Here is a 14,130-nt window from a genome sequence, read left to right on the forward strand (position 1 = left end):
GTGCATTGGCATTTGTTAATGTTTATTTTGAATAAGTTTAAGTTGAAGAGATTCCAGGGGTAGTTCAGAAATCATAGTGAAGACCAATTAGAGATTGAACAAAGAAGCAGATTTTTAAAAAAGGAAATAAGTTTAGAAGCATTCAAATCTCAATGGGAAACTAAAAATGAACTAATTGTGCTTATTGATTAGGAAAGACTTGAAATACTTAAGAAAAAAACCCTAAAAACAGTATTTTCCCTCCCACCTCCCTAACGTGGCAAATCCAGTTCAATGGAGTGTCCGCATGGGTGTCTCCATGCCAGAGTCACCTTGTAACAAATGCCTTTCAATCCCTTATACCTGACAGTTTCCTTTGCATTTCATTCTCTCACTTCCTTTACTTTGTAAACCTATTATTAGAGTGTTAGCTTGCCCCACTCTGAGCTGCAGGGTTCTAGACTTCATTGGACCAGCTTGCCAGATAGCATACAGCATTCTTGACTTGTCATAGTCCCTAGAGATTCAATTTTCCCCACATTTGCCATTTGAGACAGTCTTAATAGGCATTGGCACCGACTATTTCAGTCCTCTGGGATTTATTGCTTTTACTTCTAATGTGTCTTACAGTTACATCCTGTTGACTTCGTAAAACTCCTGCCCAACAAGGCCATTTTATGATTTTCCTTTTATGATTTTCAGAAATAGGTAAGGACTGAGGATGGCATCCTCTGGAGATCAGACTAGGGACACCCAGTAATGAGAAGTTCAGTGTGTGGAAATCGACATTTATTGTTTGAGAGATGGTGTCGGCATGTTGTGTTTTGTGAAATAACGAACAGAATACAGCTGACAGCTGTTGTGGTGTCTGCTCAAAAGCCCTTGATACTCCCTTGGTTGTAATAGCAGTGTTTCATCTGATTTCAGGTCTTGCTTGCCTGCCATGGTCTAGTTATTCCCTTGACTTCTATTCTCTCTCTTTAAAGACACCCTCTCCTAGGTGTCCTGGCCTTAACTGGTTCAGAAAAGATCCCAGCTGTCTTCAGGGATGTGCCCCAGTGTGGTTTGCAGATTTGCATCACTGCTGCTCTAAATCCTTAGACCTTCAGTTTGCTTTCCCTCCTTTTTCATATCCATAGGAGAGCAGCAGTCTGTATACTTGACTTCAATGCTCTTACGTTATTTTTCAGTTCCTTCTAGCATGGCACACCCCAAAGAGAAAACCCCAATGTGTCTTGTGAATGAGTTAGCCCGTTTCAACAAGATTCAGCCTGAGTATAAGCTTTTGCGTGAGCAAGGTCCGGCTCACTGTAAGGTAAATATTGTCATACTGCTTGTGCATTTATAACCCACCAGGAATGTTTTCTGTCTTTTTTTTATACTGATGCAAGTGGTGCTGTGATTCAGAATACGTATTTTCAGACTGCTGAGGTTATTTTAAAGGGATGTAAAAGTATAGATTTTTGGCAAGTTATTTCCTTTTTTTATCCTTGTAGAATGGGTTAAATAAAAGATATACTTCTGTTTAGGATATTTGGCTTTTAAAGCTCCATTTAGTGTATGGTAGTTTAGGATTCTGAATAAAGACAATTCTCAAGCACCTTTGAATGAATTCCTATGAGTTTGCCAGGCCCTGGCCCTCCTGGCTGCAGCCCCCCTCTGGCTCCTTTCCTGCTTGTTTGCACGTGTACCTTAGACTGGGCAGGGAGGGGGTGAACCGGAAATCAGTTTTGCCATTTGTTAGCCATCAGATAAAGGTTTGAAGATGAGAGGTAGAAATTTTAGATTGTCTCTGGTGTCAGTTTTCCTTGTCATTCCCCTTAGAAATTGAAAGGCTGATTATAATTTGAATGTTTACTATTTGTTTATCAGGAATTCAGTCCTTTAAGCTTGTTTGATATTCATGCTAATGCAGATCTTGGAACTTAAATGTTTGCATATCTGGCTTTATCTTTTGCTGCTGTAGTATGAGAGGATGTAGTTTGAGAAGTTACAGTGTGAGAGGTAAGGAATTCAGCCTCCTGTTTCGGATCCTAGCCCTGTAGTATATATATAATTAAGGGTGAGTTATCCGTCTATGCCTCATTTTTCTTGACATGCAAACCTCAAGCCTTAAATGATACCAAGTTTCTTTTTTCATGTGACTAAGAGTAACACCAATCGCTATCATAAATAGGGCAGTTAGGTAAGTGGCCTTTGAGGACAGATCTGGGTTTGAACCCTAGCTTCTTTCTAGCTGTGTGACCTTTAGGAAGTTACTACTTTTTTTGAATCTGTTTCCTCATCTGTAAAATGGGGTTAATAATACCTATCAAGTAGGCCTAGTGTGAAAACTAAATGAGAAGATACATATCAAAGTGTAGAACGCAATGCTTGGCGTTTAGTAAATGCTTGAGAAATGGTAGCTATTATCATCAAGCAATATGCATTTAAGAAAAAACAAATTTTCCACTCAAGCTAGTTTAACATTATTCTAAAGCATAATTTGAATTTTTTTTTACTTTCAGCAGGCAATTACTCATTTTTTATCATTATTCTCTTTCTTCTACAGGATTTTTTTTGCAGACCTTAACTTTGGGATTCCCTTTATAAACTGTTTTGGTATTTTTAAAATATGTACTTTCTCTCTTGAACTTCAGAACTTTAGGTAATTTGGCTGTGTATTTAACCTATAGCTGCGTTTTCTTAAAACCTACAAATCATTCGAAGGGCAAAAGTTATTCCCTCTAGATGACTGTTAGACTATTTAAAAAGTCAGAGGTCTGGTGTACTCTTAATTCTATCAAAACCAAGATTCTAACTTGTTACCAATCGTCCACACAGAGGCAACAGAGTGACAACAGCCGCCGGATGAGTAAGGTCCTGGAGAAAGGCAAGACTGTTAATGGAATTAACTCTTAATTTTGTTTTTTTAGCATTTTCCCCTTCAATGTCTTTCATGAAAGGATCACGAACATGCCCCAGGGCTTGCACAGCAGTGCAGGCTTCTGCTCAGACTTCACAGGCCAGCCAGGGGTTTGTGTTCATGCTATTGGTTCTTAAAATGTCTAACCTTGTGACCTGCAGCATAAATACAGGGGGCCCCTAGTGTTTCGGGGGTGGGGGGGGTGGGTGAAGGAATCTTTCATTTTTCCCCTTTAGTGGAAGCTGTGCACTGAGGGAATCCTGAAGTTAAGACCTACAAGAAAAATCAGCTGTGAAGGCAAGTTTCCCCTATCTGTCCCTTCAGGCACCTCACTGAAATGACCTAGACCTACTTAAATCAACATTTCTCGTGTAAATTGTTTTAAATGAAATAAAGTGATATTCAGTGATAAAATCAGGAAAATAAAAGCTCCAAAGTAGGGGGTGTCAAACTTTGGAGTGCATCGGGATCATTTTGGGAGATGATTAAAAGTAGACATACTCAGTTGTCCCTCATGTTATTTACTTGAAATCTCTGGGCTTGTGTATTTTACCAAGCTTTGTAGGTTGTTACTCAGATGCACACCAAAGTTAATGAATCACAGTGCTCCGATGGGTGATCGTTTTCTGACAGTATTACTTCAATACTAATAACATTAATATAACTTAATTTTAAGAGTAGAATGGAGTTACCTTTATACTTAAAAGGGGAAAAGAGGCTTGCCATTTGTTGGGAATGAAATTAGCTGTTTTGGATGCGTCCTTAGAATTGAATTCAAAAACGATTTTTTTTTAGCTCTTTGCTTGCTGTAGATCTGATTTTCTTTTGCAAGTGGAGGCAGCGTCTGAACAGTGCAGTCTTAGGAAAGTGAAAGGCAACATTTTACAACCTGACTGACATTCCCAAATTTATTCAGGTTTTTGTCCCACTGGGGTTGTGTTTTCAGACAGGAGTCCACAAATACATTACAACATTGAAACAAATACTGTCTCGTATGAGATGTTGTGTGTCTGAGTCAAGTTTGCTAAATTTCCTCCATGAGAAGTAATTGGAAGACAATTGTTATTTGGATGACTTCCAAATGTGTCCAATGTTTTAATAACAAAACATTTTAAAACCTCTGTACTTCCATCCTTAAAACATAGTTTTTTCATGGAGTATTATCCATTACTAGTTTTATATATATCTATACATATGTATCTTTCTATAGATATCTATCTTTTTGTGTTTGTAAAAACAAAGAAGGTGGTGATAGGATAAATTACCAATATAATGACCAGGCTTTTTAAACCATGACCATAAGAAATATTCAAGGTCCAAGTGACCTATTACAATTAACATCAGGTTTCATGAATTGAGAGATCACAATTTTCATTTGTAGGTGTTTACAGTACAGCTAACACTTGGAGATCAGCACTGGGAAGCTGAAGGAAGTAGTATTAAAAAAGCCCAACACACAGCTGCTGCCAAAGCTTTGGAAGGAACAAAATTTCCTAAGCCCATAGTCCGCCCTTTTCGTAGCGAAGGAAGGAATCCAGGTATTATGCGTGGGCCAAGACAGGTTCCTTTCAAAAGTGTGTTGAGAGGTACCCATTTAGTATGTATGTGAATTCTTTCTCACTAACTTGTTGATTTTGAAAGCACAGATTCCACACTACCAGTGGCAAATGCTTATCCTGACTCTAAAGCAGTGGTTCCCAATCTATGATCCCTTGATTCCTGACCATCTGGAGAGGCAGTCATGGAAGGCGGGGGTGTCACCAGACAATTCCTAAAATTTCAGAAAAGCTTAGTGAAAATACGTGTTTTCCCTTGTTAGGGTTGCACAGAGTGCCAAGAATGCAGGTTTTGGCTGGAATCACTTCAACTCAGTGTGCTAATAGTGATTATAACATGCTGACCAGAAATTCTCATTGTCAGTCAACGTGCCTCCTACTTTTAAAAAGAATGAGAAAATAACAAGTACAAATCAGTAGATAATATCTCTTCCAACAAGGAAACCAAGCGAGAAGAATACTCATAAAGAAGAGTGTCTGCTGGGAAGCTGGGAACCACTGGCCTGGCGGCTGTGGGAGGAGTGGTGCTCTAGCAGTCACCCCTCCAGTACCTGAAGTCACCCCAGGCCCTTTGTGTGCAGGAATGATCCAGGGAGACCTTGGTCACTCCATTCTCATTGCTTTTGATTTCTTTGTGGTGGTATGTCTTTAAAGTCATTCTCTACTGCAGATAAATTTGATGCGTCAGCACTGCTCTTTAATGATTCAGATTATATTTAAATGTAACTATATGAATTATACAAAAATATAATTCTGATGTTAGATGGAGAAGAGTTGGTTATTCGTGTGACCCTCTAATTTTGCAAACCCAAAAGTATTATACATTTGATTTATGCACTAAATTTAGTTAGACATGTGACAGTACAGAATCAAGTCATTTTTATTGTCCTGTATCTAATTTCCCAAAGAGGCATTTTAAAGTGGATTTGTGTGTGCATTTAAATTGAACTTTGCCATTGCTAGTGTTGTTCTGTGTTTGATGTGAAAGTGTTGCTTTTAAATGTGGTTTTACACTGACACTAATCTTTCCAGATTGGTTTTCTCTTTAAAGGTTTATGAATTGGATGAACTTAGAAAAAATTGGAAAATGAATAGTATATGTTTTCTAAAGCTTGTAATTCTGGGGTAACCCAAGATATACTTGCTCTTGCTTTATGTAAAAACAACTCATTTTCCTAACAAGTATTAATATATGATTGATTGGTCAAATCCCAGTGTATATAGTGAGAATGGAAGTATCTGAATATTTTGTGGGTCTCATTTGACTTATTTAGATAGAATTTACTTGCTGCCTCCTCAGTGATTCTATACCTGCCTTTATTACACCTCCTGTTGCACTGTAGTTCTTTGAGTGTATTTTGTGTTCTTTGAGCTCCTCTGGGGCAAGAATTGTCCCCCAAGCTTATTAGCACAGTGCTTTGCATCCAGTTATTACTTAATAAATGCATTGTTCTATGGAATAGTGTGTACAAACATACTTGTAAGTGTAAGCCAATTACCCAGTAAGTCAGTACAACCCGAGTCATATTGGTTTAAGTGTTCCCAAACAATAACATGACTTGGACCAGTCACCTGGGATTTTTTAATCATGGAAGTTGTTAGATATATATTGGAACTTATTTCTGACAACTGGAATGTGTGGTTTTCACTGATAACATATCGTGTTAAATTGCTGCTCCCTTTAATAGCCCCGTAATACATTTCGTGCTATTGACTGTGTATTAATATCTAGAGATCATAGCAGATTCTTGGATTTCCTGACCCAATGCCTAGCAGTACAGTATTTAGACCCTTTCATGAAGTGTATCATGAATCCAATTAGTAAAAAGCATGCTATTTAAAAAAAATTTTTTGACCATCATTCTCATGTCAGAAAAAGAAAAAACAGTTCTTGTGTTAATTCTGTGTTGCAGACAGCATAACCCCTACTGTAGAGCTAAATGCACTGTGCATGAAACTTGGAAAAAAACCAATGTATAAACCTGTTGATCCTTACTCTCGGATGCAGTCCACCTATAACTACAACATGAGAGGAGGTGCTTATCCCCCAAGGTATGTATGTGTTTTAAATACAGGCAAGAATTTATCTGATCTTTTTCTTTTAATTAATTTTTGAGAGAGAGCAGGGGTAGGGGGAGTAGAGAGGAAGAGAAACATTGATTTGTTGTTCTAGTTATTGATGCATTCATTGCTTGACTCTTTTATGTGCCTTGACTGGGGATCAAACCTGCAACCTTGGTGTATTGGGACAATGCCCTAACCCACTGAGCTACCCAGCCAGGGCCATCTGATCTTTTACAAAGAATAGTGAAATCTAAAGATTGTGGAGCACATGATGATTTGGTCATTTTGGCTTGCCACACGTTGAAGTCAGTTTTCATTGTGTTGGTATCTCTGGAAAATATTTTGATGCTCTTTTATCTCCTGTTGTTGGAAAGGGCCTGAGCGTGTTCCTTGCAAGCAGTGTGGCTTGTGCCCCCAAGTGGTCTGGTTAAAGATTGCTCTGGGAAGTGCTTTGTGTAACTGAGTCCTATTTGAATATGAACATGAGTCCTACAATACTGTGATTCTCAGCATTTACTGATTTCCTGACTTCCTGACTATTTGCTGACTATTTTACTATTTCCAGATTATTTACTGAGTACTTTTTGATGTTTGAACTTATGTGCTTTGTAAATAGCCTTGGCGTACTGATGTAATAACAATACTCATTGAAACCTGAAAATGCCATGTGCTAAAAACCTTCTGCTCTCAGTCATAGGACATTAATGGACAGAGTGATGATTGAAATTGGAAGTCTTTATTTCCCTACCCTATGTGGGGGTGGGGACAACCAAAGCCATTTTAAAAATATAAACTCTGAAGTTTGTAGCCCAGCCTCTGTCAGGCTGTAGGCTGTTGGGACTTGCAGAAATAAGGGTCCTTTGGAAAAGACTTCTGTTTAAAAATTCCTATCCTTTTGTGGAGACAATACAAGTGTCACTCTCAAATATAAGAAAGCAGAGCAAGTTAAGTTTTCTGACTCAGCCAAAGCCTAATCCATTTTAGATTTTGTAAATACGGTGTGACATTTCTAATCCAGAGTAAATTTGCTCTGCATGTATGGCGAGGACTTCATTGGCCAGCAAACATTAATACAATTAAGACCCATGATGAAGGAAATACCTGGAATTTCCCAGAGAATGTATGTGTGACTCATCAATCTGAGACTGTAATTTTCTTCACCTTCTTTTATTTTTAGGTACTTTTACCCATTTCCAGTACCACCCTTACTTTATCAAGTTGAACTTTCTGTGGGAGGACAGCAATTTAACGGGAAAGGAAAGACGAGACAGGCTGCGAAACACGATGCTGCTGCGAAAGCTTTGAGGATCCTGCAGAACGAGCCCCCGCCTGAGAGGCTGGAGGTAAGGAGAGAGCAGAATCCGAGCTCCTTGGCACTGCAGGGCCGAGCAGGGTGGCGTGGAAGACGTCGCCTCAAGTTGCCTTTTCTAAGGAGGTGCATTGAGAGCTGTCCGTGATTTTTGTTGTTTGATAGCTTACAAGATTTTGTATTCTGGTAGCTTTCTTGCCTTTTTTCTCTCCTTTAAAAAATTCCTTAGCAAGAAAGATGCTGCCCTTTTCAGTCTGTGGCATAGTTTTGAGTGAACATGTTAGAAAGAATGTTAGAAAGATTGTGACTCAGTTGAATTGTGAAGAACACGCATGGAAGAATTCTTTGGTGCTAAAGATTATGCTTGTCAGAACCTACTGTGATTTATGGTGCCAGGTTAGAGAATTTTCTGAAGTCATTTTTGAGTAGCCACTCTTTATTATATTCAAGTGCTAGTTATCTGTTGCTGCATAACAAAGCATCACAAAACTTAGTGGCTTAAACACCTACAGGTACTTTGCTCACGACTCCGACTTTAGGTTGAGGCTTGGCAGGGAGACCTTGTCTGCGCCACAAAGCTGTGGCTGAGGCAGCTCTGTAGGAGCTGGAGAGGCCACTGTCAAGTTGGCTCCTTCACATGGGTGGGAAGGTATTGCTGGCTATCTTCTGGCTGTCTGCTGGGAACTAAGTGGGGGCTCTGGCTCAGAGACCTCAGTTCCCCTTTTAGTTAACCTGTGTAAAGGCTGCCTACACATCCTCATGGTATGGTGGCTGGGTACTGAGAGGGAGCATCCTAGAAGACAGGAAAAGGGAAGCAGCTGCCAGCATTTCTTGAGGCCTGGACCCAGAAATCAGCATAGCATCACTTCTGGCTTATTCTACAGGTCAGGCAGGCACAGAGCCCAGATTCAAAAGGAGGAGATAAAGAGCCTCATTTTTAAAAAAATCAGGTAAAATTTACATCATAAAAATTCACAATTTTAACCATTTTTAAGCCCATAATTCAGTGGTTTTTAGTACATTCATAGTGTTGAGGATACTACTTCTAGATGAGAGGAGTATAGGAGGAGAACTTGGGCCATGTTTTAAAACTACCACAATAGGAAAAGGATTTTTAACTCTTTGTGACTAAATAGGAATCTGGGTCTTAGGAAATCAGTGCCTCCATGCCACCGAGAGGGCAGAGCCTCGTGAATACCTCTGAAAAGGCAGAGTCCAACTGCCATAGGTGCAAAAGAAACTCATTGAGCAGAAAACATGGAGACTTCATGGTTCTGTTGAGTCACAGCATGGAGTGCCATCTGAAAGTATCTCTGGGAAGCATTTGATTTTTCCTGTTCAAGGAACAAGTTCACAAATAAGGTCTTGCACGGAATATTGGTCTAAATGTTTGATGATTGGTATGAGCCCAAGTGGACCCTTAGCAGGGTGCCTGCTGCGCTCCATCATCCTGAGGCTGTCCTCCAGGGTGCCCCAGCTCAGGATGGTGCTCTGTGGCTTCAGGGCTGGCCACACGTTGGCAGTGGGGGCAGGGGTTGATTTGTTACAGTGCATTTCCATCCTCTGTAATCACACATTTTTACAGACAAGATCTGTTTCCAGCGTCTCTGCAGACCCAGGAAAAGAGAATGGGGTGTAACTTAGAACAGAAGAGGGGGAGTTAGTGAAGTTAATAAGATGAGCTTTTCAATGGTGAGATTTGGTAAAACATCAAAAGTTAGTGTAATTTGGGGCATTTTGGAGGCTTCTCATTTTTTGACTTGACTTTGATGCTAGTCTAATTGGAGTCAGGTGGAGTAGGTAATTCTTGGTTCCTTCTAGCCAGTAGTTGTTAAAAGATTGTTGATCACTGGTGTGTGGGTTGTTTGCTTCAGAATCATTTGAGAAGTTTTTTAAAAAAAATCTTTTGGCCCAACTCACATGATTCTAATACAGTAGGTCTAGGGTGAGACCCAGGAGTGTGTCTTTTGCCTTTTTTCTTTTTTAATGTGCCCTTGGAGTAATTCTAAAGCATGGTCAGAGTTTGGGAACCATAGGTCCTGAGTATTATCGGTGCTTTCCAGGTAGTTCCCCACTTTGAGTCCTCCTTGGAAGTACTCAGTTTATTGTCAGACAGGGAAGGTGTCTGTTGGGGTCTCTGAGCCTGCCCATCACTCCCAAGAGCAGCAGTGCTTAGCTCAGGCCTGCGGGCAGAGGCTGTAGTAGACGTGCCCTACTGCACTCACCTCACATCTGCAAGGGGCTCTGCGGAGAGCAAGGTTCCGATCTGCTCGTGCCCTTTGTCTCCTCCCCTTTGCCCCTTCTCTTAGTTTTGTGTAGTTGGAGGCAGAGACAGTGCCCTTCAGAAATGGTTCAGGGACTGGCCTTAGCCAGTGCTTCAGCAATAAGAATCATTAACACAGATAAAACATTTTCTTTGAAATAGTAAATGAAACACTTGGCCTCCCACCTAAACGAGCTGCCCCCTGGTAGGTGGGTAGTAGGGGGTAAAGAGAGACATTTTCAAGAGATAACTTGAAAAAAAATTTTTTTTTACAAGTACTGCATTTGAGAGATAATTTTTTTAAATTCACAAAATGAAAAACAAGTGGTTTATAAATTTACCACTTGTAGATAATCATAAACATTCCAGTAGATATCAGTGCGTATATAAGTAAATACACAAATGGGATGATACTGTACAGTAACGACCTTTTTTCACTGATGTGCTTAGCATGAATGTATTATCATGCTGCCTTAATTCCATGGAGGACTCAGATTCAGCATGTATCTAAGCTTTTTTTAATGGCTGTGAAGGGTTGCATTGTGCGCACATACCAGTTTATTTTTTCAGCAGAGGCTTGGTTGTATAGTTTGTTTGCATTTTTTTCTGTTATAGGTCATGAAGAACACTTGTAATTAAATCTTTGTGTATGTCTGTGGCTGTTTTTGTGAACCACAGTCCTAGAAGTGGACTTGCACGGTCATGTATGTGGTCAAGTTCCCCATCAGGAAGATGGTACCATTTTGGACTCTACCAACAGGGCGTGAGCATACTTTTTTGCCCACGGCCTGCCAGCGTTGGAGATTGTCTGTTATTGAAAATTTTGGAGTATGTGATTGTGTGGTGGATCGTTTGATCTGCTCTAGAACATAGGGGCAAGGCAGCAGTTTCTGTCTCCAAGGCAGGTATAGTCTGGTCCCTTGAGGACAGGCATTGCGCTGGGTCCCTTCCCCTGTGGAGCTTAGTTGAATGGAGCTCACAGACCTTAACAGTAATATCATCGAGAGTGCAGTGAGTGCTAGGATGGAAAAGCAAGTATTATGAGAACTTAAAATGCCTTGTTTCAAGTGGAGTCATGATGGTGTACTCAGGGAAGTTCTCTCTGAGGAAGTCGTTTCAGCTGAGACTACTAAGACGAGCAAAAGAGCAGGGGGAGGGAAGTAGTGTCGCAGTCAAGGGGAGCGGCTCGTGCAGAGGTCCTTTATTTTATTTTAAATCTAAGCCTTTTGCTAATAAAGGGTGACTGACTTAGTCATCCTGAGCTGTTTGGAGTAAAATGATCATAGTTACAGTATCTGTAATAGAGAAAAACAGGAGCTAACCTAAATGTCCATTAGTAGGGAAATGGTTAAATGGATACATTTATTGACGGGAGTATCTGAGGGTGTTAAATCTGTATACATGGGCATGAAAGGAGGGCCGTGATCTATTGAGTGGGGGGAATCAAGATCCAGACCTGTTGTTATGTATACAGTGTGATCCTGTTCGTGTTTAAACAAAAAAGTCACTTGTGCGCATGTGTGGTGATTATATCAAACTTTAAAAATTTTTAAAAATATCTTCATTGATTTTAGAGAGAGATGAAAGGACAGAGAGAGACATTGATGTGACAGAGAAACATTGACCGGTTGCCTCCCATACACACCCTGACTGGGAATCGGACCCCCAAACTTTTGGTGCATGGGATGATGCTCGAACCAACTGAGCCACATCGGCCACGGCACAAACTTAAAAGTTTTCTTGCAGTACCACAGACTTAAAAAAGAAAAATTGTACTGTTTGAAGTTTTTTTTCCTGGTCTCAAGTCCCTGTCTTCACTTGGACCAGGGACATACTTTGTTAGAACTAACACTAAAACCAAAGACTTTAATCCTCGTTATGTGATCAGGGTCCATTGAACTCAATTTTCATTTTTGAGCTTTTTTCCCAGTCTCTGTAAGTCTTTACATTGCATGACTTCTATTTTTTAGAGGTCTTACAAAGAAAAGAAAAAAAAAATTTTTTTTAAACTAGAATAAAATTTATTCTGTCTTACACTGATTATGTGGGTTCATAGACCCTTTTACAAATCTTTACATTATGTAATCTTAATTTTTTTAGTTGTGAAACATTTTTGCTGTTTGTCACCCTCCACACCACTTCAGTATTGTTCATCATATATTCCCAAATACGCTAATAAGCAAGACTAAAATTATAAGAAAATAGAAGAATGATGAAATCCCTAGGTAGATGATATAGTAATAAAATAATTGTCATTATTGCATCATCCTTCAATGTTCTTATCACATTGCCTAATGTGTACTGCGTTGTCTTTCAAGAAGATACCATAGAGACACCATCTTTTTACTCTACTTTTAGCTTTCATTGAACCCAGGTGAGAATTCAGAATTTTTCTTTTTCCATCCTTACTGGCAATGAGAAGAAAACTGACAGTGGAAGACATTTCCGTTACTAGAGAAATCAAAAGATGAATGCAAAGACACAGATAGCACTCTACACTCTTCATTGCGATGGTGAGATTGAGTGTTTAAGGAGAATCTCAGACTGTGAGTCTTAGATGATACCTTAGATAAATTTTCCCATACTCAAGAATCAGCGAGTGAATAATACAGTTCTGTGGTATTCTCTTCTCGTCATTCAACAGAAAGAACTTCATCACACAATATTTTGCAACATGAACCTGGACCCTGTCCTGTTCTGATTTTTTAGAAAAATATGTGTGACCACATTTTTCCATTCTTTGTGATGTTTGGCCACCAGAATTTCTTATCACGGTCCACAAAATAAGTGGACAAATGCGAAAGGAAGTGTTATGTACAAAGATGATAGGAAAGAAATAGATGATACAATAATAAAAAAAGATTATTAGATTGATCCTTCCTTGGAGTTTATGAATGTAAAAGTCAAAACATTTTTTTAGTTATGGGACAAAGAAGATGGTTGTTCTCCTGTAATTTGAGAAAGTCAAAATTATGAGTTTCAAAAGTAGTTTCTTTTGATAATACCGGTACAAGAAGAATCAGAGTCATGATAAGCTAGAACTCACTGGAGATGGGTTTGAAATCTGGAGTCGTTGCAGGTGGGCTGTGCTCTAGGTTCAGGTGTGCCAGCTGATGAAGACCTTGCCCATTTCAGGTACATATGCCTTCCAAACTACAAACCTGGGATAAAAACTTGGGTTTGCTCTTTTAAATTCTTATTGAAATGGTTTTTGCTATCCTTTATTCTGTATGTTATTTGTAAAATGACTTGAAATATAGAAAAATAAAAAGGGTCTTTTGGAGCCAGATGGTAAATGGTGATGACTATTTTTTCCTGGCATACTGAGGGTTAAGCATGGTTCAGAGTGTTTTTTTCTTTTCTTAATGTTGCCTAGATTTTATTGCTGAACCATACACTATGGGATTGATGTTAACAGTAATTCCCACTTCATGAAGGTAAGACTTAAGGGCCTACTACACTTTCCCCATCTTACTGGGAATGGTATTTGTGGATTTGTTTTGAGTCATTTGCTGCTTCTCCCATTGCAACATTTTGTCCAATTCAGATAATATCAAAATTATTTATGTAAAAGAGCAACATAATCTCACTTCCAAATAAATGTATATCTTTGTTTCCTCTTTTGCATTTTTATTTTACTGGCTGCTTTGTCCCTATTGAAATTCCTTTGGAAGCAATGGCTTAGAGCAGTGAATCTCAACTTTGGTTGCTAGTAAAATCACCTGGGGACTTAAAAAACATACGGTACATAAAACGGATGTCTAAGCCCTGCCTGCAAAAATTGGAAATCACCTGTCTAGTGCCGGGCTCCGACAGCTATCTTTGTAAAGCTCCCAAGTGATTCTAATGCTGCTGTGGTTGAGAGCCACTGGCCTGGGGTTTGTTAGATTTAGCAGTAGACCATTGTTTTCTATCAGACTTATGTGGAACCTCAATATATAAAATAAAAAAGTAGCATTTCATTAGTGCAAACTTAAAAGTTTGAATTTTATAATATTAAGGCAAACAGTTAAAATAATTCATGTGAATTTTCATAACATAATTATACTATATA

The 14,130-nt window shown here is 39.2% G+C and overlaps 1 protein-coding gene across 7 annotated transcripts in view; it reads left to right on the forward strand.

The window, feature by feature from the left end:
• The window catches only part of STAU1 (staufen double-stranded RNA binding protein 1), a 49,468-nt gene that overhangs the window by 16,919 nt on the left and 18,419 nt on the right, over positions 1-14,130 (forward strand). For 3 of the 7 annotated variants that reach the window (XM_053926327.2, XM_053926324.2, XM_053926325.2), the window contains 2 exons: positions 6,354-6,492; positions 7,682-7,847. In XM_053926327.2, coding sequence (XP_053782302.1) covers positions 6,392-6,492; positions 7,682-7,847 — 267 coding nt within the window. In that variant the 5' untranslated portion in view covers positions 6,354-6,391. Of the gene's footprint in view, positions 1-1,169; positions 1,295-4,265; positions 4,423-6,353; positions 6,493-7,681; positions 7,848-14,130 lie in introns of those variants that run through there. The other 4 variants (XM_053926323.2, XM_024559193.4, XM_053926326.2 and 1 more) reach the window with 3 other exon arrangements.

This window comes from Desmodus rotundus, chromosome 6, assembly GCF_022682495.2.
Source record: "Desmodus rotundus isolate HL8 chromosome 6, HLdesRot8A.1, whole genome shotgun sequence".
NCBI classification, from domain to species: domain Eukaryota; kingdom Metazoa; phylum Chordata; class Mammalia; order Chiroptera; family Phyllostomidae; genus Desmodus; species Desmodus rotundus.